The sequence below is a fragment of the Pollachius pollachius genome, assembly GCF_949987615.1.
Source record: "Pollachius pollachius genome assembly, chromosome: 10".
In the NCBI taxonomy this organism is placed as follows: Eukaryota; Metazoa; Chordata; class Actinopteri; order Gadiformes; family Gadidae; genus Pollachius; species Pollachius pollachius.
Window position 1 is genome coordinate 9,539,204 of NC_136943.1, and position 27,732 is coordinate 9,566,935.

Consider the following 27,732-nt stretch of genomic DNA (forward strand, 5'->3'; position numbering starts at 1 on the left):
TCTTCAGTAGTTCAACAGCGTTCATATTGTCATGTTGTAGCAATACTGCCATCTGCTGGCCGCATAATGCTTTACGACATGTCATCTGTAAAGGAGAGAAATAATAATGGTCCCGTTTTACCTCCAGGTGTGATCTTGATTAGCCACTTCAAGCCATTTCACAATCTAAAGTCTAGTGACATCACACGTGAGAGGTCCACCCAGATGTACAGATAGCCTACCTGTTTGTTCAGTCCACTGTAGGCTTGTAGCTCGATCTATCCATCATATCTGGGTGTTAGAGTGCAGACTAGGAGATAACTTTTAATCTAATCTGCCTCAGACCTGGGGGTAAAATAGGGGCCTTTAACACTTTGAACAAGACTACATTATCAGCCAATTCCACTAAACCTCAGTTCGATAAATCAGAACACAAAAAATAAACATTCAAATTTATATTGGAAATTTGGCCTGAAATATCTAGATATTAAAATATGACATTCGTATTCCATTCATCTTTTTTGCTATCAAACTATTTTTGCAGGTCTGTTTCTTCTTAGATAAGAGCCTATCTGTGCAGACCATGGGCGGTATGACGAGATCATGTGACCACATGTCACACTGCAGCCAATCCAGATAATAGTACATGAGACCATTAAAGATGTTTCGTTCAAGATAAATAAGGTTTGGATTGTCGAAACCAGCCATGAAAATTAAAACGGCACAGCTTTTTTAATAAATACTTTCCTTTCTGTTCAGGGTGGCATGTTTTTACATCATGAAAACAAACCATAGCGATGTCAATAAATAGTTAAACGTTTGTACAATATGGGAGCTAATCATAAGATCACCAGTCAAGGAGGACTGAATGAATTGACAATACAGCTCTGTTCTACAGCTGCCATGCGGTTTAAACAGAAAGGTTCAGCAGCAACAAGCAAACACTAGGCTTGTCATGGAGCACACACCCACACACACACAATAATTCAAGCAAATATTCAGTTTCCAATATGCGGAAATAAGTGCAAAGTCTGCAGCATTTTTGGATTGATATTAATTCTGACAAAAAACCCGTCCTTTGAGGACTCCCTCAGCCCCCCCTCTGCACCAAACAAGAAATGAAAAAGGTCGGGATGTGGGAGGTGGGGGGGGGGGAGACGGTTGAGCCTCTTGCCTTCATTACCTTACTGAGAGAGACGGGGTTGCATTGAGACACTACGTGGATGCCCCACACTGTGCAGAAACACAGTGACAGCGAAATATATAATGAAACAACACAGGGTGTGGCACAATGTGTCCCCCATCGCCGGCTTCCTGGCTCATTTCCACATCAAACGCTGCATATCAAAGGCGGCCCCCCCAACTGGGGGCCCAATTTGATGTGGTAAATTCATACAAGTCTGCAATCAATATTTAATTAAGCGCAAGACTCAGTGTGGTGCATTTGGTATTTGCGGTGCGATCCCGTTGTTTAATGGGCATCCAGGTTTAAATGTGCTGTAATGGGGGAAGAGTAAACAATCCATAGAGAGCTTACACACTGACAGCGTTATACTCACCACTACCCCGCCCTCTTTCGCTCGCTCTCTCCGCTCAAATTCTACCTCTCTCTCCCCTCTGTAGTCGGGACTGACAGGCAGGAGAAGCCAACAGGGACCACATGCAATCCAGGGGAGGATGACAGTGTGTGTGTTTCCCTGTGCTGGGATCCGCCCCCCTCTAACATAACACGTGTGCACACGCTTAAACACACACTCCACCGCGCCGAGGAATAGCTTTCCCATCCGTCTTCATCATCCTCCTCCTAAGATTCGTCTGAGACTGTCACCAACGGCACATCAAGTGCCACCAGTGCGTCTCACCTGTCTTCCATTAATGAAACATTATACATCCCAGGCAGGGGACATGACAGAAATGACAGCATCAACGAGAAGGGCGCTGGGGAGGGATACACAGCTCTGTGCTTCCTGAAGCCGAGCGGGGAACAGGGTCATCATTCAACACACACTCACGCACACAAGCGCTCCTTTTGTTTCGTACCTTTGTTTAAAGTGCCTTGTTGAATATGTGTAAGGTCAAGTTGAAACAGGAGCAGGAGGAGCAAGAGAAAGAGAGAGAGAGAGTGAGATAGAGACAGAGAGACAGAGAGAAGAGAGAGCAGAAAGGAGAGAGAAAGAGAGAGAAAGAGAGAGAGACAGAGACTTCACACAAGCGGTGATTTAAAAAGAGGCATTATGGCACGGCACAGTTTGGCATTCTGACTCTTAAGGAGCGTGGAAGAAAGTGCCTTGAGAGAAAAAAAAATGAAAAATGTAAGAAATCAAAGATATTTAGGAAAATGACATGTTATTAAAAAACAAAAGTTCATGTTAAAAATTACTTTCTTTTTTTAAAAGAAACTCTTTGACACAAAGCCTGTTTGTATCCACATGATAGACGCCGTGACATGCTCAACACAAGCACTGACACACAAATTCATTTATTTGTTGGAAGTGATTTCTGATTGGATTGTTGTCCAGTCCTAACGAAGAAAGGGGGTCCCAGTTCGGCCACAGTGGCCCCAGGGGTCTACAGTGTCCGTTAATCTAAACCGTCTCAAAGTGTTTTTCCAGACGGAAAATGGGAGCATCCAGAGAACGGGGCTTATTCTTCAAAAGGGGATTAATGTCCTGTTGCATTTGTGCTGACGCCCCGGTTTTTCTCTTTCTGTCCAAAATATGGCGAACATTCACCATTCACAAGGGTCCTCAAAGGAAAGAGGATTATTAAAAAAATGTATCCACTTGAAGGTTTTTTTTCAATCCATACAGAGTCCTTGGGTATTCTCTTTAATGATGGAAGGGATTTGGGTACAGTCATCAGCCAAAGTTGGGAGGAGAAAAGTTAGTTAATATTGATTTACCAGACATCTGTGGTTCAGTCTGTCTGGCATGTGTCCATAAGATCAATATCACCGCAGGTTTATTCTGTGCTTTTCTTTTCTGCTTTTATGGAGAGCTGAGCTTCCTGACCTTCCGATTCCCTGGGTCTGCAGAGGAGTATACACATTTACATTACAAACCATCGCTGGAATATATGAAGTCAACGACTACAGCGGGCAGCATACTTCAAAAGAAGCCGTTATTTTTGTACCAAACAATTTCTTTGCAGATGAACTTGTTTAACACTCAACGCCGTTTTGGTTTGGTAACTGAATGTTCTGTTAGTTAAGACCAGTGGGGTCTCCTTGAAGATGGGAAATCAGAATTCAGATTTCAGAAATACATCTTAACATATCAAGGCCATCTTGATATTCATCGTTTTATCCCTCGCATGTCCACATTGCTGTCTTCTTCTGACACTTTTACAAGTTACAAACTCTTTGGGAAAAGTCCAGATAAAAATAAGTTTTGCGAGGTAGGTGTTTCCCTGCATTCCCCGCATTTTGTTCTTTCAAACGCGTTAAACTTCTTTCTGCAAGAAGTATAGCTGCCCTCTTTAATGTAAAGTTCCAGGTTAAAGAAACTAAGGGGGCAAGGACATATCCTTACCTCTTGGTCTGGAGGAGTGACCTCTATTGCTGTGGCCCAGAATCAGCTGGAGGCTGGACGAAGGGACCACGCCCTCCTGACGTCGGCTCAGGTTCTTAACCAGCCTGGAGGGGGAGGAGCCAAAATGAGCAGAACGACAGTCTTCCTACCATAAAAGGGGAGGGGATAAATTATGCATTGAGGACAGGCAAAATGTATTTTTGCCTGAAAAAAAAAAGGGTTTTACGGGAAGTTAGCTCTATTTTAAAACCAATAGAGACATTCGACATGTCAGCAGAGTCTCTGAACAAATGAGCGGTAACCAAAAACTAGTCAAGGTCAAAGAGGACATGAAGGTCACAACTCCTTGTTGTGTTTTTTCTACACACATCTAACATGCTGTAAGACCCACCACAGGCCTTGGCTGTCAACATGCTGCAGGTGAATGACGTCGCCAGACTTGATGGACACGTTGTCGGCTCCGCTCCTCAGACAGTCGTCCAAAGCCCTGTATCTGCCAGGAGACTGGGAGAGTAAGAAGACTGAATGTATTGAACAGACGTGGTACGCCTATCCCCACGGCCACCCCAGCACCCTGTTAAATGTTAAATAACCTGTATTAAATGTTAAATAAAGCACATGGATCTGCCTCTCCCAGCCAGGCGATGACCTCACCAGGGCGATGACCTCATCGTCTGTGTCCGACGGGTGGGCGTGGTCCCGGCCCCCAGACCATTCCTCCAGACCCTCACAGATGTCTACTGAGTGGGGCGCGCCAGGCCAACCTGACACACACACACACACACACATGTATAAGTCTACTGGTCCAAGGCAAAATCATATACAGTTTTGCAATTTATTTGAATGAAATGAGGACATTGTAATACAGACATTAAATTGAGTGAATGTGAAAATATGTTATGAATGTGTGTGTGTGTGTGTGTGTGTGTGTGTGTGTGTATGTGTGCGAGTTACTGCACTCACTCCGGCGGTTATGCTGCGGTTGAGGGGAGTGGGGCTGTGGGTCAGGACTGCTCCGCCCCGACTCGGTGTCCTCTGAGCTCACTGATGCCCTCTGCTGTTTGCTGCGAGAATCACACGTTAGGTTCACTTAACACGGGGCGAATCAACCCAGTCCGCACATACTTTCCCTGGATGGAAACGGTCCTCCTACGCCACACAGTCTTGGATCAGCTTTCATTTAGCCCTATACCCACCCACACTAGAAAGGTTAGTGTGGGTGGCAATAAACAAAGCTGGTCCCAGATCTGTGTTCATCCACTTGAACGACTTGTTCATGAGTTTCTCATAGCGGCTAACGGCAGCCCGGGGCCAGGCAACAGTCAGCCAGCCGGGCAGAGCAGAAGGCAGCCACGTGCATGGTTCTCTATATAATGGGTGAGCAGTGGGACTCACAGAGCCCTGGCCGGCTGACACAGTGCTCACACATCAGATCAGCACTGGTCAGCGACCAGGCCAGATCACGGGCTCCGACGGTCCAGAGCTACATTTAGAGATTGCCAGCTGCATCACAGAATGTCAAGCAGGGCAGAGTGTCTTCTGAAACCCCATTCTGCTCAGTGAGACCCGATATGAGTATATCCAATAATCCCAAAAATAGAATACAGAAATGAACTGAATTTCCTTTCTGTCAGAAGATCCGTTTGCACGACATGCAACGTAGCAGATCTCAGATGCAGAGATGAATGCACGATGCATGTGGTTGAAGATGCCATGTTCGGGCTAAAGAGGAGGAGCTAGTATTTCCTCCTGTCGCAGACCCATGGAGGGAGGGAGGGAGGGAGGGAGGGAGGGAGGGAGGGAGGGAGGGATGGAGTGACTGACAGGTGAGGGTCAGTGATCCCAATGATCCAAAATGGGGGGACGGTCGGGTTGTGGGGGGGGGCAGGGTTGTGGTGGTGCAGATGGCGGTCAGTATGCAAACACAGCAGCACCAGGGGGGGGGGCCATGCCGAGGCCAGGAGGCTGAGATTACCACTGAGCATCGGGGCGGGTCAGTGGCGCTGGGGCTGGTGGCAGGGTTGTGGCCACTGCCGGGGGCGGGGCCTGGGGCTCCGGGGGCGGGGGCTCCGGGAACGCAGGCACAGAAAGACGTCGGCCGACAGCGACACAAAGTCCAGCCCCGGCAGGCAGCCCCGGGGCCCGGGGACCACTCGGGAGGGCCGCACGCCCCTGCAGCGGGTGAGGGACAGGTGGGGGAGGATGTGGTGGAGGGGGTACGGTTTGGTGGGGGTACGGGCGGGGAAGGGTTTGGTGGGGGTACGGGTGGTGGGGGTCGGGTGGGTGGGAGGGAGGGAGGGACAGGGAACCAGACGCTAGTGGAGGGACGAGAAGGGCAACACTGCCTCACCCTGCCTCTCGCTGTCCCCTACGCGGCGCTGAACACACAAACACACAGCCCTTCTACCCAGGAGCCTGTGATAACCTGGCATACACTGGGGCTGTGGATCTATAGAATGGGAGAGACTCGCACATCTTTATCTGAGTGGCGGCGCGCCGGAGTTGGATGGTGCACATATTAATAGAGGAAGCTCCCACACTCGGCCGCTTACAGGCTGAACAGGCTAACAAAGGGCGTCGGAAAGAAACGTTTACGACTAACAAAGAAGCTGCACTGTAAGCTGCTGAGAGCGGGAGTGTCTTCCATTAACACAGGATCTTCAGCTAACGCAGGTGACGGCCCTGTTCCCTACTGCATCGTGTTTCTCTGTGTCTGTACACATACATGTATGTTATGAATACATGGGTGGGTATGTGTCGTGGTGAACAGGTTGGCTGGGATACAGGGGGGGGGGGGGGTACGGGCTCTGTGCTGGGAGACACAGAGCAGACACTCACCTCTCGTGGTGGAGCGGGGAGAGAGGAACGTGCTCTACCAGCTGGCTGTGTTGATACGCTTCATCTAGACACCGGAAAAGGGGGGGTAAAAGTCCCTTCAAAGTTTGGCTGTTTATTTTGTGTTATTTAATACTGGGAGTACAAGTGAGGTGTCGGACCTTTGAGCAGCTTCTGTTGGCTGGTGAGGATTCTCCTCAGCTCGTTCAGCCAGGTCATCTTCACCTCCACGGTGGGGGCCTGGGGAGAGGACGGAGGTATTAAAACAAAGGAACGACTCTGCTCAGAGAACCATGGCACAGTCCTTCCTTTATGGCTCTGTTTCTAATCTCTGATATGAAATAACAGGGGACAGAGCCACATAAAACAAAAAAACGACAGTATACACTTAAACAGGAAGCTGTGGCCGAATTAGAGATTAGAAATGTCCCACTCATCGCAGGACCTAATGTGTTGCAACAGGACGTGAACTAAGCAGAGTTACAACATGTACCACTTAAAGGGTACCGGATTGTGAAGACCGCAGTAAACGGATGGCGTTGAGGGCGTGGAGGTGTACGTAATGCTCACCTGAATAACGTACACCTCCTCCCTGCCGCTGTACCAGATCTCAAACTTCTTCACGTCTCCTTTGACGTTCTCCGTTATCCCCACCGCAGACATCTGCCGAGATATAGCCCATGCACACACCCGCGGACGCAATAAGACACACACGCACACACAATAATACACGCACGCACAAACAAAATAAAAACTTTTATGAAGGGGAAAAAAAGGCACACACACAAACAAGAACCGGGAAAGGAACACATACTCGCATGTGCGTACACACACGCAAACACACACACACACACACACACACACACACACACACACACACACACACAAAGAAACAATTTCGATGCAAGACGTAACATGCGGCACAACCAACATCACTCTTTCATCATTAGACAAAACACCTGCCAACGTGTGTGTGTGTGTGTGTGTGTGTGTGTGTGTGTGTGTGTGTGTGTGTGTGTGTGTGTGTGTGTGTGTGTGTGTGTGTGTGTGTGTGTGTGTGTGTGTGTCAGAAGACACATGTCTTCCCCTGTGCTCCCATCTCCTCCTCCATTATAGGTCTGCTGCTGTACCAGAGGGACACACACCCTAGGGGTCTGTTCATAGATATCCGGTTGTAAGGGTCTTACTAACTACTTTTATCAGAGGCAAAGGTTGCATCATCGTTGACGATGGATGCCTCTAGGTAGACTATCCTTACATGAACCTGAAGATGACCCAGACCATTGCTTTATGCCTACGTAGAAAGGCCTAACCAGGGACAGCAAACAAGCTTTGACTAGAAACCCGAGATGCATATCAGTGGTTGTTGTTACATCTTTAGTACAGCTCTTTTTGTCCCCGACAAGAAAAAAAAATCAATCCATCAAAACATGCACACATTCACACACCGACGGCGGCGTCGGCCATGCACGGCGACAGCCAGCTCGTCAGGAGCAGTTAGGGTGAGATGCCTTGCTCAGGGACACCTCGTCACTCACACCAGGAGGAGCCTGGGATCGAACTATCAACCTTGCGGTTTCCAGCCAACCCGCTCTACCTCCTTAGCTACATGCCTCCCCAACATGAATACATAATAACCCATTGATAAATCAGAAGCCACGGACCTTGAGGCAGTGCTTGAAGCTGTAGGAGGGCGTCTTGTCGCAGCCCTCGCCGTGCTCCTCGCGGCGCTTGCAGAACAGCAGGGCCCTCTCGTACAGGAAGAGGTGCCGCTGCATGGGCTTGAAGCGAGCCAGCTCCTTCATGCGCGTGGGCCCCTTCTTGTGGCTGATCCACACGCTGAAGGAGCCCTGCATCAGCACGCGTCCCAGGTCACACAGCTCCCCCTGGGTGGGCGAGGAGAGAGAGAGAGAGAGAGAGAGAGAGAGAGAGAGAGAGAGAGAGAAAGAGAGAGAGAAAAGAAGGGAGATAGAGGAATGCAGAGATGAAGAGAGACATGGTAAATGGAGGACATTTTATAGTGCTTTTCGGCCTGTGGCGACTTAAAGAGCATTTCAATTATTGCCTCCCATTCACCCGTTCTTATACACATTAATTCACGGCCGGCGGTGCCAACACTTGACAATGACTTGCGATGGCTAATCAGCATCACACCTGGTGGAAGAATCGGGGACCTTCAAGAGGAAGAAAGATAGATGGAGAGAATGAGAGCCTACCTCGTAGCCTGTGATGGCTATCTGGTGCATGGAGTCGTTCACTGACTTGAGCAGCTCCAGCATGGCTGCTAGCGCACCCTGCAGTTCAGACGTATCCTCACTGCCTGTACTGCACTTTAATAACTCCTGAACACACACACACACACACACATACACGTACACATAACAATTAAAGAAAAAATATTTACATGGATACAGTATGCTTGGGAGGATGATGGGAGGATTCTTTGTGAAAAAAACTCTTTAAAACATTAACAAGGCAATGATTACAATTATTACAGCATGTACACTGTCCTATTAAGTACTCTTGTGTGCGTGAGTGAACTGTGAGTGAACTGTGTGTTTGTGTGTGTGTGCGTGCGTGAGTGCGTGCATGCGTGCGTGCGTGTGATCCCACCTTTAGTAGCAGCTGGTATTTGGTAATGCGTTGGACGGGCTTCAGCAGATACGAGTCCAAGCCAAGTTTGTGCTCCAGTTTCTTTTGACACTCCTGCATTAAAGAGCCATGCCAAAATAAACACACTCACAGCCCAACAATCCCAGTGTGAGAATAAAGGTTGCATACAAGTAAACCACACATGTAATCGTTAAACTTATTGTTTTAACTAGTATGTGTAAAATACAGAGACAATTAGTCAAGTATGATTTGCTTTCAACAAAAAATTATTAACACATATTATCATGCATATATATTGTATTTTTATTATCATATAATTATGCATAGATTATTATTCAAATATATTTTGGGAATATATTTCAGAAACAAAATTGACAGTACAAAACAGGTAACATTTATCTTAAATGATGTGATGGACTATCCCAAATGTGTTGCGTGTGAATAAGAAGGTAAAAGCAGGACTAGGAACGTACCTGGAAGAAGGCACAGTCTGAGAACTGCCGCCACAGCGCCTCAGAACGCAGCTTATTCTGACAGAAACACTCATACATCTGGAAGTTTTCTTTCTGGGGGAAGAAAACCCAAATCCCATTACACAGAGGGGTGGCCTTCACACAGGAGTAAGTAACACGTCCAAAATGTCAAAATCCTAAGTATGTCAAAACAAGGGAAATGAGACAGCACTCAGAAACAAAGGGGGGTACCTGCTCCAGGAAGCAGGCTCCTACCCTCTCAGGGGTGTCTATGCAGCCCTCCAGGTCCTGAAGGAACACCCTGTGAGGATCCACAACCCACAGTGAATATACAACCCCCACTGGAGGGGTCTACACTACAACATCACACATGTAAGGTTTCGACATGGTCGCAAATGTTGTATTTAGAGTTGTCAACCTTGCTACTCATGAGGTGGTCAACCTTGTGTTCATGAAGTCAAATACACCATGGGTTTAACAACCACGACAACACAAGAACGTGTTATGTTGTTATACTTCATTATGTTATGACCCTGCTTGTAATTTTTGGGGTTTGCATGGGCCTGGTGTATAGAAACAGTTGAACATTATCAGGCGAATAGACCATTCAAAAGACGGCAAACTTTGCCTTATTATGTGTACAACCATCCACAGCTGTGACCATGAAGACTCAACACTAAAGTCACATGACCAAAACCAATGGACGTCCGTGCTTCAAACACAGTTTTTAATTGAGGTAACAAATCAAAGCCTCTTTCATTACCGCGTGACACAGCAGCTCCGAACACGCTAAAAATCAAACAAAGGCATTGTACAACACTATAAGTGCATAACGGCAGCCTCGCTCACCAGTTTAATTTAACATTCAATATTACAACTGACACACCACACACCCCACCGGATGCTAAAGTGTAATTATTTCCCAGCCTCAGCCATCAAACTGAGCCATTTAACACAGCAGGAGACCAGCGAGGCGGATTCAGTACAAAGATCAACACTAATCAAGCCCCCCCACGCTGAGAATTAAAATTACAGGGAAAAATAAAGGTTGACAGGATTGGAGAAGCCTTTGTTTTAACCAGGAGTGACTGTTTCATTAGCCACGAGATGTCCCCGAGACGGATCTAGAAGCAGCAGGCTGAGTGGGGGGCTTGGGTATGGAGCAGTCACAGCTAACTGCTACCTAGTAATTAGTAAGACAGTCCGTGGGTTCGGGTCAGGCCAGTAACAGTGTGGTAATGCGGCGCTACAGAATGAAACAAACAAGGAACTAAAATGAAGATCAGGATAATCTATTCTAAGTTTTTTTTTAAATTTTCCATTCCTCCTTGAATCTATTGCTCAATACGTTTTGGTTTTGACAATTGTTTGTGTCAAACGATTTTGCACCATTATTCTCTGTATTGATTACACCACTGTGTAGTTATGTATTTATATTAAAGGTTGTGTTCATGGTTTATCCAGGAGGCGTATGTTTTTAAAGCATTTATCTGTAATAATTAAACAAAAAATATCCATTATTCCATGCATATGTTTCTCTATTATTGCCTATTTTTCATTGTATTTTGAGATTAGCTTATGTTCATGGTAGCAACATACAAAACCATATGTATGTATAATTCACACACAAAATAATGATTTGTTCAATAGGTTAGGAAAGTGCTGGCAGACAGTTAATATGAATACGAAATATTGAGGAATCTGTGGAAAAAAATCCATTCAGCAACATCCACAACATGCACTTCCTTTACATTGAACGCCTATAATTTAACACGCAATTAAACATCACCTGCTGTGGAAATTGTATATCTCTGGCATGTTGCCAAACAGGATGTCTCTCTTGCTGCGCAGGATTGGGGGCAAGAGATCCCACAGGGAGGGATTGTCCATTTCTGCCCGGTAACCCTGAAATATGCATTAGGAACTTCTAAATACGCCTATTATGATGACAGCGGAAAAGACAGCCTTCACAGCTATAATCAATACATTTTAATCAAGATAGCACAGTAGGGAGTCTGAGGGGTGTCGGGGGAGGGGTGTGTTCCTATGAGGCATGGGCCTTAGATGTAGTCCCATGGTGAACATTATTGAGATGAATTGCATGCACTCAAGTGTAAAGTGGGAAATAAAAAGGAGGTCTCACCAGTAGGACTGATAGGAGTTCCTCCACATAGACCCTCTCCGTCTCAATCAGTTCCCTCAGCACATGGCTGTGGAGGACCCATGCACGCGCACACACACACACACACACACGAATGTATACAGAGACAGCAATGCAATGCATGCAATGCATGCACAGAAACACACAGGCATGCGCACACATACAGATTCACACACAAGCATGCACAGCCCGTCACCAAAAACACAGACACAGACACAGACACAGACACACACACACACACACACACACACACACACACACACACACACACACACACCAGAGGGCATCATTAGCATGGTGAAACAGAGAGGTAAACAACAACATGGAGCATGGTGGACAGATGGGAGCTCACCGCTTCAGCAGATGGGGGCTTTCCTCTCCGTCCAGAGTGTAGGACACACAGCTCCGGTTCTCCTGGTAGTCGTGCATCACCTCAATCTGGAGCAGCCGCGGGGAACACAAACCACATCATTCTCCATGTGGGGTTTGGTGCCATTAGTAAAATGTGTCTAAAAGCCAATGTGTCTCATAGAAAGCCATTGAAAAAAATTCAGTTTCAGTTTTAATTACCGTATTTTCCGCACTATAAGGCGCACTTAAAAGCCGGACATTTTCTCAAAAAACGACGAGTGCGCTTTATAATCCGGAGCGCCTTGTATATGGATCAATTGGTTAATTGGTTGATCCATACTGGTTGTAAACGGCGCTCTGTCGAAATGTTTCGGTATGAAAAACCAATAAAAACAATTTAATAATAATAATGAAATGTTTCACTACGACTACGATAAAGCCACACCGCTTGCAGCATTACGGCTATTGTAGTCAGTGCACACAGCATTTTACTGCGCTTACTCACGGAAGGTCACACTATACGATCACAGAGCCAGGAAATCGGGCGGAAGACTGGCCACACTACAAGATTCGAGGGTGCGATGCTCTACTTTGTATCATTCACGTTTGCAAGATATTTAAAAAATCTAAGATTTGGAACTGCGTAATTGTGTTTTACTTTTTTGTCATAAAGGTTCCAGTTTTATATCTGCTAAATGCAGCAACTCGTCCTCACAGTTGCGTTGCGCGTGACGAGCTGTACAATTAGCACAGCTCCATCTAGTGGATGCATAACGCATCCCCAGTCTAACGTTTGACTGCAGTATCTTCTATGCTATGAGCCTTATAATCCGGTGCGCCCTATTTATGAAAAAAGTTCTAAAATAGGTCATTCATTGAAGGTGCGCCTTATAATCCGGTGAGCGTTATAGCGCGGGAAATACGGTATTATTACTTTTTCTGACCCACCTTTCTACTGCTGGAGGTTTTCCGTGATGTTTTCTTTCCGGGCAGAGACAGGTCAAAAGTGAACTTCAAGCCATCACCTTTATAAAAAAAATAGAGTTCTGTTTATTTGGTTGTTGTATTTTAGCCCTGCTGCAGCATTGTTCACAGTTGATCAAACAGACTCATTTCTCAAGGCGATGTGGTCAGATGTAAGGTTGAGAGGCTGAAATGGTCGCAGTTCAGAGAATTGTAGTACTCTTGGTGTGCTTTTTTATCTTGTCTTCAACACGTTGAACAGCTGACATGACAGCCTCTCCTTCATCCCAACCTTTGAATCGCATTTGTATGCATAAGTGTGTGTGTGTCACATATGTACGTGCCCCGTAATGTCTGCATTGCAGTGTGTGCTTTTGTGTGTGTGTTTATCATTGTGTGTCCGTCTGTGTATTTGTGTGCATGAGTGTGTTTGTCTGTATTTTTGTGTCCATGCGTGTATTTGTGTGTTCGTGTGCATGTATTTGCGCGTGCGTGTACGTGCGTGTGTTTGCCTGCGCGTGTGTGTGTGTGTCTTTGTACATGCAAAAGCCTTTGTGTACAGTATACACACACCCCCCTCCCTTTCCCTGGTGTGCTCGGACAGCCTATGGATAGTTAATTATCAACCATCATATCATCGTTATTATTAATCTCACTACCAGGGGGTCACATCACAACAGAACAAAGCCTTCATCACCACGGATGCAAAAAGTGCATGGCTCTTCTTTCTTTATCCTACTCTTAATTATTTTAATGGGCCCGGTCTCGGGCAAACAAACACAAAGCGATGGACACGTGTGAAGACGCCGCACAGCGGCAGATGCACCGCCCACTGCCCAGATCCCCCACAGGAAGCGCCCAGAGTTCAGTGAGGATCCACTGGGGCTGTGCCCTCCTGGGACCCGGAGGTAGGATGAAAGCTCCTTTAATGTATATCAACCATGTAGTGCGGCAGCAAGCAGGGCTAGCATCAGGCTAACGGGGGGGGGGGGGTGTTGGTTCCCAAAGGGCTGATTAGAACCAGCTACCCTTGTTCCACGCCACGCCTTTCATACGAGGTACGGGGGTCTGATCCCAGGAACGGCATCAGAACAGGAACACTTTGGGGCAAAGGGACGGACATCCTGTGGTGTGTTCATGTGGCCCCCGAGGAGGGCAGCGGGAGGCCTCGGGGATGGAGCTCAGGAGGCAGGGAGGGGGGCTCTGCTGCCAGCCCATGTTGCCAAAGCTGTGCAGAAGGAAAGCAGGGATGCCCTGGGTAGTACAGGACTAGTTATAGGACTGGTTATAGGGCTAGTCGGGCTAGTAGTAGTGATAGTAGTAGAACTACTGCAGTAACAGGGCTAGTAGGGCTTGTAAAGGTCTAGTAACAGGCCTAGTAGAGGGTTAGCGCAAACTAGGACTCCCTAATTTATTGTATTTTTTAGGTAGGTGTGTGTGTGTGTGTAAGTATATTAAATTGTTGAGTGAGTATTTTCTTCCAAATTTACATTAGTAGTAAGTTACATGTAGTATTTACAGAAATTGTTGTGTGTATGCGTGTGGCCTTGAGCGTGTGTGCTTGCCTGTGATTGTGTTTCAGCATCATGTGTGTGTGTGTGCGTGCGTGCGTGCGTGCGTGCGTGCGTTTCTGCCTGTGTGTGTGAGTACATGCCGTGCTTGGGGGAGAACAGGGGGGACTTGCAGCGGGGCGCGTTGTTGTCAGGCCGGGGCACCACCAGCTGCACCGGCCGCACGTGTTTATCTGCCAGCTTCCTCAGACAGGCCTGGCGGTTCTGGATCATGAGCTGCACCGTCCCGTGCTTCTCAAACGTCTTCAGCATCTGACTCTGAATGGGGGGGGGGGGGGGGGAGGGAGGTGTAATGGGTGTCGTCCAATGGGATACAGGGCTGGAACTCTTTGGAAAACTTAGGAAAAATTACTTTTTAATGGTATTGGTATTGTGGTATTGTTCATAGCATGAAATTCTGTATGATTTTATGTGATGTGAATAATGTCTTATGATTAGTAAATAAGTGTTACTCATTATTAACAATTCTAATAATAATCGCACTTTATTTATTAAGCACTTTTTACGAATAACAAATGAAGTGTCTTAGTGAATTAGAAGACCAATAGGAACAGTACAATAGGAACAGAAACAAAGAATAGAAAAAAATCTAAAATCTAAATAAATATCAGTTATTCATAGTCAGTTATTTCAATAACCACCGAGCCTGTCGCTGAGGACCACATGAATATAACGCTGCTTTGTGTGTGTTTGGTATGAGAGGACCTGCAGCTGTGGCGTGAGGACCGCCTCGTACTCCGCCAGCAGGGCCTCGGGCCCCGAGCTCAGCATGGACGGGGCCCCCTCCAGGAACCTCTCGATGTCCCTCAGAGCGGCCAGCGCCCCTTCCTTGGACTGGAAGCGCTCCACCAGCTGGTTGGCCAGCAGGTAGGCCCCGTCGTCACACCACGTCTGGGCCTGGGCACAGGGGCGGAGACAGAGTGTGTGTGCGAGTATTTATGGATAGTCGGTTACTATAAACTGTGTTTACGTCTGCTTCTGTGTTTGTGTGTGTATAGCATGTATGTCGGATCTGTTACTCCCGTGTTTATGTCTGTTCCTTAAGAATGGTGTTCCTTAAGAGGGTGTGTGTGTGTGTGTGTGTGTGTGTGTGTGTGTGTGTGTGAGAGAGTATGAGGGTGTGTGTGTGTGTATCTGTGTGTGAGAGTATGAGGGTGTGTGTGTGTGTGTGAGTGTCTGTGTGTGAGAGTATGAGGATGTGTGTCTGTGTGTTTGTTTATGAAGGTGTGTGTGTGTGTGTGTGTGTGTATATAGTATATGAATATTCTTTGTCAGGGGTGACATTTTTAGTGTGTGTGTGTGTGTGTGCGTGTGTGCACGCCATCAGAAAGAGGCGTCTCTTCTAACGTCCGCGTGCATACATTCCGTGTCCATGCGTGTCAGACGCCCCTGTCCTAAATTGTGCCCGTGTACACCCATACCTTCACAGTACAGTCCATAGACGTCTAATTCCACAGGTCTGTGTCCTAACGAGGGGTCGTACCTGGCCGAAGCTCAGCAGCAGCTGGTGCGTGCAGAGGAGGCGTGTCTGCTTGGCCTTGAGGGCGGAGCTTAGCGTGTCACAGTGGTGCCGCAGCTCGTTGCAGCGCTGCACGATGAGCGCCAGGGCGTAGTGGTGGCTGGCCGCCAGCTGGTGGCCGTGCAGGATGACGATCTGGGCGCCGCCCATCACCTCCTGGGGGACACGCGCACGCACACGCACAAGCGTGCCCCAGTGTGATTATGTTGGCTCAATCCCTGCCTTTGATGGCACTGTGTAATGTAGTGAACCTACAGCATCAATCGAGAGCTGTTGTCCACCAACACACATGTGAGCAAACACACACGCACAGACACAAATTGACACAATTTCCTTTTTTCTGGTATGATTTTCCTGCACGATTTTTGATACCGAAAATGACGCAATGGTTTGTGAGTTGTGCAGCAATAGATTGAAATATCACTACATTCAACTGCCTAAGGTAGTTAGAGTCAGAAGGGGACAAAAACGAAAGGAGCGCTTCAGCAAAAAGGAGCACAAAAATGGTGTATATGACATTATGCCACTGATCCTCTTAAACGCTGCTATTGTCCCTACGCTACCATTAAGATGACAAGACGTGAAAGACATTCAAGGAAGACATTGAACCAGCTGGCGTCCACTGGGGCCTGTGGACTCCCCCCCACTCTAAGAGGGGGGGGGGGGGCGGGGAGAGGACTGACCTGGGCCTGTGAATCCAGACTCTCCAGCTCTTTCAGAGCCTGTTCTGCCTGAGCCAGCGTCTCCGCTGATGAAGACAGCTCCTTCTCCTGAGACGTCAGGCCCTGCAGACTCTTCTCCATCTGACACACACACCAGGTAAAGACACACACACAATTGTAAATCATAAGGCGAGAGCCTATTGCCGATCGCTTTAACGTTTATAGATATTTTTTTAGTTGCAAGCATATGGATTTATGGCTTTATGAACGAGTAAAATTAAAACTACAACTGAATAGAGAACAGATTAGCTACAGCAATCCGAAAAACAAGGCTTTTTCTTTTATTTGATTATACTATGATTTCATATATTCTATTAATAAGTGCATCAAAGTGTACACACGCACACACACACACACACACACACACACACACACACACATACACAATGCTTGACGCTTCAGTCATACCTCTTGAAAGCTCTTCTCATATCTGAGCAGCTGGATGCACTGCAGCAGCTTGAGGTGGTGCTTTTCAAAGAAGCCATCGAAGGCGGACTCCATGTCCCGGAGCTGGGAGAGGAGCCTGAACCACAACACACACACACACACACACACACACACACACCCACACACACAGCACAGCCCTCAGATCAGCCTTCAGTATGTGTTGAGTATCTCGACTGTAGTTACTATTAATAATGCATTAACCACACTGAATTATTGAGGAATACATGGAAATATAACAATGATAAGTGGGTGTGTTATGTGTGCTGCATTATAATACCATGGCTTAAAGTAGAGCAGATTCTAACAACATCCAGCAACACAGCCAACACTATAATCATGGTGTAACTATGGTTATAAATGTGGCTTGAACATAAGCCAACCAAAGGTCTGTGGGGTGTTCTCTTGCCTCTGCACTGTGTCCCAGTCCAGTCTCACGTCCCAGTGGCAGTCCTCCTCGTTCCCAGAGCTCTCCAGAATGGACAGAAGGTGGCGGCCTTCCTTGGACACTGACCTGATGGCCTCCTGCCAAACACGAGGGGATTATAACAGTGGGTACAGAATTGACTTTAATGCCCACAATGGTGGAAATGTCCCTTTGGTTTCATTGTGTCATTTCTCAAAACAGAATACATTATTAAAATGCAATACAGTACCATTGTGGAGTGTGCGTGGTGAATGGCTGGTTTAACCACACACACTCCACAATGTTAAAATACAACACAATCAAAAACATCAGTGCAGGCGAATATTGTAGGACATGTCAATATAAATGTATGTTAACAGAGTTAAGAATTCCACAACTTCTAGGCATTTGGTGTAAACAGAACTCTTGTACTGATTTTGATAGTCGTTGGCTGCGGACATCAGAGATCGCACCAAATTACCTTTTGCCGAAAGCCAAACACCCTAACCACTACCTTGTGTACATCCGACACTATTCAAATCAAAATAATGTAATGATAAGGGGTCAGAGTAGCTACATTCAAAATTCCAGTAGACAAAGTCCACAGAATGTGCCAAAAGCCTGTATGTATCTCTCTAGGTCTCTCCCAGAGGGCCTTCATGTACTAAGGATATACACTGTACATGCTACTAGCTGAAGAAGGCTAAGCTTCTCCTAGGCTCCTGTAGCAATAGATGGTGGTTCACATGGTTCACATGGGAACGTGTGTATGTTGGGAGTCTGTGATACAGTTCATAGTCAGGGCTCCACTTAGGTTTGGTCATAGGAGCTCAGCTCAATGAATAGCTGAATGATTAATAAGATTGGATGCTTCCTGGATGTCTTCAAAAGACTAATGGATAGAGAATGTTCACACAGGCCTCATTATGCTGTTTCAAGCATGACTATCGAGTCATATCTTGGAATGTTCTGCTAGTTTTGGTATCGTCCAGATTACGTCTTACATAACGCGTACGTGTACAAAACAAAACAAAAGCCTACTTATTAGATTTCAACCCAGCAAGGTTAAACCACCTAGGTTAGCATGCTGCCTCTAGCCATCCTTCAACAAGATCCTAACCCCTGCCCCTACCTACTCCTTAATGACACGTATAACAAAGAAAATACAATTTATTTTTAATTTATTCTAACTTGCTTTGGGTAACATTGTCAGTAAACAATGTGCTATGATCGTGATCGTATTTTTCGGTTAGTGTCATTCCCTCTGTTCATGTGCCTTGGTGTGACATGGTTTTTATGTTTTTTGTTGTTTGATTAAGTTAATTAGGTGTTTTTGTTTGTTTGGTTGGTTGGATGTGTGGGGCGGTCCCTGCTAATTGGCTTCTTGGTGGCACCTAGTTTTAAAGATCATCAGTGGACTGGACACACACACATGTTGCCACCTCCATCTCAGCAATGCCCTGTGTTTCTTAATATTTAGTGTTGAGCTGTCTTTGTGTTATTTAGTAGTTAAACCATTACTTTAAGTGTGCATTTAAAGGATTTCAAAGCTGAGATGGAATGGAATGTCTCGTGGCTGGCCCACTCCCCTAGACTGGCCATAAGGATGGCAGAACATGTAACGTCTGTTCATGCGACACGCAATCCCACCCTCTGAAGTGAAGACAATAGATATAGATCAGTACCTTGAGGTTCCTGTACTTGTCAGTGTGAGCCTTCAGGAGGCATTCAATCGCCCCTCCCTCATCCGTGAGCTCCGTCTCGGCCAGATCGGTTCCGAAGGACTGCAACATCTGGGCGATGTCCTTCACTGTCACTGCAAAGCTTTCTATCGCCTGCGGGGGCAGCAGAGAGCACGCATACAAAATAAAGAAAAAAATACAGGGATGCTGACCATATCACCATGGCAACAGAGACAGGGGGGCATGTGAAGACCGTGAACAACAATCTTGAAGGGAACAAAACTAAAAGTTTGTATCCATCAAATACACAGCAACCTTTACATGTGATATTTAACATCAGAAGTTAAATAAATCTGATCTCTGCAGGAGAACATAGTTAAAGACTATAATGTAGCCAAATAATCCTTGAGATTTACAATTTGCAGCAATTCGGGGAATCTTTTTTTTTCGGGGAATTACAGAACAATTGTAATGTCTATCGTACCGTTCGTAGGACGATCCAATCGCTATGGCAATAGTCTAACGTGCCACCAAACTCAGAGGTCAGTTGATTCTCATCGATGTAGCGTAGCAAGTCTGTGACCGAGCTCAGCATCACTACCTACAGGGGGCAGGGAAAACCAACCGTGAGCCCCCTCTTTCACTGAGCAATGTTGTACCCACAAAATGTAATGTTTGTTGTTGTAATTTAACCCTCACACCTTTAGTACCAGAATGAGTGGTCAGGAGCTAGAGTTCTTTGCTTGACCTCCAACAACAACTGTTAAAGTCACTGAATTTGCAAAACTACTGTGTTAATTGTCTAATTGAACGCGTCCTAACACATTCTTGACACGTGATTTCTAAACATCAGCATTGTTAAAGACACCATCACATGAAAACCGGCTTTAACCATGTTAGCTCCTGATCATAATAGAATACAATTACTTTAGTAATATTATTAGTATTTTTATGTCACATAATTGCCTAATGATTCAACAAAATAATTCAGTTGACTAGTTACACACATGTAACGAACACGAGTCCCACTACATCTGAAAACGTTTCTGAACGTCCACAGAGCCTTTGACCTTTAATACACAGAATACATACGTTCACATCTACAGAAGCAAGAAACGCTCTGAATGCCATTGTGCTGGGTAGTCCCGTGAGAGGAGAATATACCTGGAGGTGGGGTGGGACATGTTTGGTATCTGAGGGTGTGCTGCCTTACTGGCATCTTCAGCATGAAATCCTCCTGGCTGAAGCGGAAGCCCAGGTCGGTGACGGTGCGCTGGAAGAAGCTGGTGGGCCGCAGCACCAGCACCAGGTGGAGGTTCCCGGGGAAGGAAGCCTGGGGGAAGATGGAGCATCATCTAGTGGTTAGGACGCCGAAAGGTTCCGGGTTCACATCCCGACCACATCTGTTAGCCCCCTTGAGCAACAGGCTTCACTCCTATATGTGTTGGTTAATGGCATGCATCTGTACATTTAAATGACTAAATTGAAAATGATTAATTCAGTGAGAACCCCCTGTAGGGCATTTAAATTGTATATCAATCGTGTATCAATAAATATGCATTGGATCTTGGAATCCCATTTGAAGGATTTCGAAGGTCATTGCACTCCTGTATAAGGTAAATGATAATGTGAAGTAATAATGTCAAATTAAAATACCACAATAAGATATATTAACTTGTGAAGATACCATCCTACTAAAATGATGTTAATAAATTGATAATGGATTGCTGTGCAGCCGTAGTATGACCCCTATGTCATTATTTTTGCTAAAGAGCATGAACGTAGTTTGGACAGATATTAGCAGGATAGGAGAGAGGAAGAATTTAGCAATAGATAGAGCCATAAGAATTGACGTATAGGTACGACATACATGCATCAACACAAACAAAATCAAATATGCACTTAAAAAGGACTAAATTAAGTTATGTTTTGTTTTATGCCTTATAATGACTTTGGCTATCTGAAATGCATCGATACCAGATTGCTGATCGCTCAGAATCTGTGACAGTGCAGTAAGAGGGAGGTCATTGAATCATTGACAAGAGTGTGTTGACAGTCTCAACTGTCAGCTTTCACCTCTACACTGGCTAAGGGACTACAGCTCGCTCTGTGTCTCAGTAGGGGAATCAGATAGTATAGACCAGGCAGCACTGCATCTATAGGGCATTTGGGGACACACCATGACAAGGTAGAAAAATGTGAATTATGCAATGCACACAAGTTATGTCCTATGTTGATGTCTGCAGTGAAATCCAACTGATGCATAGGCTACATGTCATGGATAAGTATATCATTAGCATATGCGATGTGTTTTTTAGTGTGGTTTAGAACAATAAATGATGTACATTATCAGAACAATTTAAAGTTGCATTCATAGACCGGCATCATAGTACAGTCGTGGCAATGCTATAGGCGCCAGGTCTGCAGTATTTAGCATAAAGCTCTAAAGCAACAGCAGCACAACACACTGAAACACATGATCATACGAAGCCTATATTGGGCGAACAACACAATGTAATAAAAAAAAAAGATATATACCTAGAGTCGCCTCATGTGTGTCTATTCGGCACACATGACATTGATTCACCCCTACTTCCATCAAACAGATACAATGTTAAAGACTCCTGTCACAATGAACATGCATCAGCCGATCAACTTTTCGCACTAAATTAAGCATCAGCCATGTGTTCCTATGGAGAGCCATAGCATGACTGAGCAGAATCCTACAGCGCACCGCAGTGCCGCGCTCACTGCCCAGCTGCAGACGGCGCGCGTGCCAATGCCAATGCCGCATTTCTCTCAGCCCGCCCAAACTTAGTCGTAACTCTTCCCTAAATGCACTTAAAGTTAAAGTAAACAACGATTTTCGTTTTTTACCGGACTCCTCCGTATCCTGGGCATCCTGTGCGGCTGAAACCTCTCGGTTATCGTATGTGAAGCCATTCTCTCTGTGGTTAAAAGTTACAGCACCGCGTCCCCGTGTAGGCGGGCGATGCCAGGCTACCCCTCCGGTTTCCTGGCGACGGCTGCAGCAGTGATGCTGAGGCTGCCGCTGCTGCTGCTACCACATTAGCGCGGGGGTGGCAGCAGCACTGACTGCGTCCTCTCCCTCCCTACCATCTTCTTCTGCTTCTTCTCTCCTCCTCCTCCTCGCAATGTTTCTCCCGCCGCATCGTCACGCCAAATGTGACGTCATCTCAGGGAGCGGGGAAAAAAGAAACGCCGTGGCAAAACTTTGCTTACTCATCATCTGAGTAGCACTATGGAGGACGAGACGAGAGAAGCAGCACTGCCGTTTTATTATTATTATTATATCAGCCGTGTTCTAGGCGCATTATGGCCATTGTAAAATAGACATGGTAATGAAATGACTTGAAATTAATTCAGCTGACGGGATATTGCTCACCGCTATTCTGCCAAGAGCCGTTTTGATTGATCCCCAAGTGTCCAGTCTTCGGTCTAAAATGATGATAAACTTTACTCCTGGCTGCCTTGTTCTGGAAACAAAGACAAGGGTCAGTAGACATTGTAAGCCTATGCACTTTCGCATTATGTGACGGAATGGCTATTTTTGAATGCTTGTTTCTACCAATCATAACAAGTGTATATTCCCCATTAGTAATAATAACCAGTAGGCCTATCACCGCATTCAGTTAGAAGAGAAAGAAAAAGAGTTCCAGAGTTTAGCCAAAGGCCAACCGTGCCCAGAATACAAAATGCACGGATGCACTGCATTGCGGGGAGAGGGAGAGGGAGACGAATAGCTTCAAAAGCGAATCCAGATGGAAGAGGAACACACCGAGGTATGAGAGTGAGGTAGGTCAGGACTTTGGCCAGAGACTCCTCTGGGATGTCGCTAAACGCAGAGCATTCTGGGAGGGTTATAATGACGCTGGAGTCTTCCCCACGACCCCCTGTCGACACAAGACACATGAGGTCACTTTAAGACAAAAGGTGTGGTTCAGAATATGCAATCATTGCGTAGTCACAATGTTATGTATGTAGGTTCTGTGATGTTTTTGAGTGTTGGCACTTGGACAAAGCCTCACCTGACAAGTATGCAACCTGTTTCTCGATGTAGCCGACCACCTCCGTCAGTTGCACAGGAACAGTTACCTCTGCAAGTAGATGCACGTTTTAAGGATGTACATTTGCATAAATAAGTATTAATTATACAATTCGAATCCTGCAACCGTGAACGTTTTCCCCCGTTTAATAAAGTAAGACCTATGCTGGGCTACTTAGACTTTAGGTAGGCCTATACTGCATTCATATGAATAAAGCAAATAATTAGCCCTCAATAAAACAGCTTCCATCTGTTTGATTGTCTTCATTAGTTATATTTTCAGAGAGATCAATGAAAAGCTAGATTCTTCAACACAATGGCAGGCCATGAGTAACAAATAGACTGTAAAGATAATCAAACAAGAGCCAGCGGTGATATGTGTATTCATTAAATTAGTAGCATACATTACAGTGGAAGCATTCATTACACTAGTAGCACAGTTACTGTACAGTAGCATGTTTTAATCATGTTGCTTGACCTTAGTTGACTTTTCAGAAGATAGTTCCTCATACATGCTTAGGTAGCCCCTTGATTCAAGGAGGCAGATTGCCATAGTGATGTATCAAAACATTTTTAAAGGCATGTTAATGTAAATAGATGCAATAGAAGTGGGGTATCATCTTCATCATCATGATCGCTTAGCATCTCACCATAGTGGTCCCTGTCAGAGGGTTAATGCATCGGAAGGGAAGCTGATTCCCACACAACTAACCGCGTGCTCATCCATTATAGACAATACATTAAATATGTAGCACAACTGAAAGAGAGAAATAGAGTGTAAAAAGGGCGGGAGAGAGGTGGGGGGGGGCAGTGTCGGTTTCCAGGTAACAGGTAATGAATCCCACTCCTCCCTGTTCAATGTTTCATGTGTCTGATACAGAGACTGGTATGATGAAGGGATGGGCCATGTCAGACAGGGGGTCTTAGCTGAAGGGAAATTCAATTTAGGTTTAAATTATTTTCTCACAGTCACTGTTACAAATGTAACACACAAATGTGTGTTACATAGTAAAATATATAGAGTAAAGTTTGTTTTATAACAGAGAAATAGACACTGACTCTGACAGTGCATTTCAATTGTGTTTTATTCTTTTTGAAGAATAAAACACAAGACTTTAGGTAAATACAATTCTAAATCACAACTGCTGATCTTGCCTTCGAGAGCAAGATAACCTTGGACTGCATGCCTCAAGCACAAAGCGAGAAGGCTGTTGAAACATTATGTCCCTGTATGCTGCAGGCCTGTAGATTTACAGGTTTTACGGCTTCACGTGCAATATGAAAAAAAAAAAGAAAAATTGAGCCAGGCAGGAGGGGACATCAGATTTGGGACCACATGATAAAAAGACACAGGCTAGATGCCCATGTTAGATAGATGAACTCTGCTGGGGATTAACATGTGGACACTAAGGGGCTGAGTTTTACAATACACCAACACTATTGAAACTATTCAGATATTAGGGGGCTAGGGTGTTTCACTCCTAGACGCATAAATCCTGGGTTCGATCCCCAAATGTCTGCAGTATAATCTGCAGTATAATAAAAGCACTATTTTACTATTTATCAAACACAACACTTTCTTTAGATACATTTCTAAGGATGCCTACAGCACGTTGGATATTTCACATATAACCTTTTGGCTAGAAATCAAACACCCTATCTACTAGACTATCCTTTTCCTGAGCCCTACCTTAGATCCCTATATTACCTAATGACCTGCATCTGGACTCACTGTAAGTCACATTGGATAAAAGTTTCAGCATTAACTTAATTTTTTTTTGTCTGCTTTTATGTCCACCATAGATATTCAGTATAACATGAAGTCTGTTAAGTAAAGTACATCTATGCTCATCAATCAACATCTGACAGAGCCACACGTGTGAGGTGTCATTTTGATATATATATATATATATATATATACAGGGAGAACAGAAGTTAAAAACATTATTCATATAAAGTGTTCATACCATCTCAGGCTACCCACTCAAACTCAGGCTCATGCCATTTATACTCTTCATTCCCCTATGTTGAGACATCATCATCATCATCATCATCATCCTCAGGCACAAGCATGAAATCACTGGCAGAGTAGAAAATCCCTTCCTTCAAACACGCCACCAGACTTGTGTTCATTCATGGTACACAAATGCCCAAGCTAATGCGCCGCGTTGAGGTCAGGGCATATTTTGGAGTAAACATGTCTAGCAGGGCTAAAGGGATTAGTAAGCAGGACTGTTGAGTGTGTTGGAGGAAATCACATTCCATTATCCAGGGGCTCATGGAGAACTGTTGGCTTGGGTTTTAGGAATGTGAATTTTAATATGGCCCTTGGAGTTTAATATGAACAAACTGTGGTTAAACAATAATCATACAATTGTTTGGATCATTCTGAAAATATTTGGAGAAGCTCTCTTCCATACTTATTAATCATGTCAAAGCATTATAAACTATAAAAGTACAATGAAAGTACTAAGCTTTGGTTTATGGCAATTTTTATTGTAGTGTTTCGTATTGCTGCATACATTTTGTTGTTTATATTTGCGTTGTGTGCATTGTAATGTTGGGTTATAAGAATACGTGTGCCGGGCGGAGTAGCAGCTATATTCTCTGGGGTGGTCACTCACATGCAATTCAAAATATTTATACTTATATATATTGTTCATACATTATAGGTTAGAGTTAGGATCAGGGATTATCCTCAGTGCATACCAAGTGTAAACGTTTAACATTCTCCACTAAGTCACGATTCAGGTGACTGGAACGGTAAGCTCCTATGCATATGAAAATAGTCGGTTTTTAGCCAGAGGTTTGTTAATGAATGGCTAAGCACAATATCAAGGCATCACCGCTGAGGCTGTACGTGCAAAGATTGAAGAACTATATAGTTATTTGATATCATTCATGGTGTGAAGCAAGGGTTGCTTTTAGATGTACTTGGTGGCGTGTTAGCATTGGTACATACAGAGCTATCCCCAACTGTGGGGGGGACTTTTGCGATGGCTTTTATTTCATACACATCACTACGGTGAACACACTTCTAACGGTTATTAATAGATGGTCCTTGGCCTTTTCCCAAACGTTCCTGTTACTCTTATAAACTCTGGCACTATTTCAGGGAACACAAGGTAAAGGTTGCAGGGTTGTGGGAAGAATCGATTCAGGTAAGAATCGCCATCATTATCTTCTGTTGCTCCGAGTCGAATCACAACTTTGAGAAATCGATTTGATATAACTTTGTAAATTATAAAATCAACTTTTTTATTTTCCACACTTTACTCTGTGCTAATGCAATCATTTCCCAAACCGCCCTTCTTAGCTCACAAAGGCCTGGGGTAGATTCCGAAGTACAAGGATCCCTATGTACTGGCTGGAGATTCGAATTCTTTTTGAATGGAGGATTGATTTTTAATCGAATCGTTGGCCCAAGTACCAAAATGGAAATCTAATAGTACGAAACAATCTGATTCACAACCGTAACAGTGCCTTTCAGAGAAATTACAATATCCCCTCTTCAATTACATAACACCAGTCTCTGTGGAAAACTCCTGGATGGAGGGATGAGTCATTTGTTACTGCTCAGCATTTATGCCTTAATATCAGTAAATTCTAAAATAAATGGAGAAGCCTGCGCTTTCTCTTGTACACGTCATTCAAAAGACTGCATGGGTCAGGATGGAAAAATCAATGTGATCATTATTCTGATCATTAGCTCTTCTCAACCCTTTTTCGTTTCCTGCGTTTCCTGATTCTCATATATTTAAAATACATAAATCTTAAATTGTGTAAAATGTACCTGCACCAAATCAAGCATTCTATATATCTCCATATGATGACTATGGAGAACCATCCCTTCATCTGTGATGTTTAAAACAGCTGACCTAACGGCTACGGGGCCTGATCCTAAAGCTAAGCTGCAGCCAAATGGACAACAACCAAAAAAGCAGATAAATTGCATGTACTGTGTATGTACAAACTCGAGGATGAACTCGAGTTGGTATGAACCAACTCGAGGCACGACAATCCAGTCCAACACAAAAGTACAATAGTATGGTATACATTACAAGGCTGTAAACATCGAGTGAAACTCAACCATACTGCACTGCATCAATTCATACCACACATTACTCGTTCAATCTTTGATGTGTGTGTGTGTGTGTGTGTGTGTGTGTGTGTGTGTGTGTGTGTGTGTGTGTGTGTGTGTGTGTGTGTGTGTGTGTGTGTGTAGTGGCTTCGGGTGTATACACAGCACAAGCAGCAGCAGGCCTATAGCTCAGCTCCACGGTGTGATGTGAGGACACACAGATCCTGCGTACTCACGCTGCAGAGTGTCCTGAAGCTGGGAGCCGGCCTGCAGCAGGCTGCGGTAGCTCTCCATCTCTCCTGGCCTCTCCTCTGGCTGCCGGTCGCTCTTCTCCTG

General features: G+C 45.1%; 1 protein-coding gene across 1 annotated transcript; it reads right to left on the reverse strand.

Annotated features, from left to right (window-relative positions):
• Positions 1-777: 777 nt before the first annotated feature.
• mcf2a (MCF.2 cell line derived transforming sequence a) lies at positions 778-27,690 on the reverse strand (the record flags this gene model as incomplete). Its single annotated transcript, XM_079745024.1, has 30 exons — positions 778-3,007; positions 3,510-3,613; positions 3,901-4,013; positions 4,164-4,273; positions 4,473-4,573; positions 6,348-6,411; positions 6,506-6,584; positions 6,915-7,007; positions 8,009-8,230; positions 8,561-8,686; positions 8,958-9,050; positions 9,431-9,523; positions 9,662-9,731; positions 11,220-11,335; positions 11,574-11,640; positions 11,944-12,029; positions 12,891-12,966; positions 14,556-14,734; positions 15,182-15,373; positions 15,960-16,151; positions 16,679-16,798; positions 17,126-17,240; positions 17,571-17,686; positions 19,253-19,402; positions 19,734-19,850; positions 20,463-20,582; positions 22,656-22,746; positions 23,049-23,163; positions 23,299-23,367; positions 27,633-27,690. The coding sequence occupies 30 exons, from the start codon at positions 27,688-27,690 to the stop codon at positions 2,967-2,969; spliced, it is 3,288 nt and encodes a 1,095-aa protein (XP_079601150.1). The 3' UTR covers positions 778-2,966.
• Between the last annotated feature and the right edge of the window lie 42 nt (positions 27,691-27,732).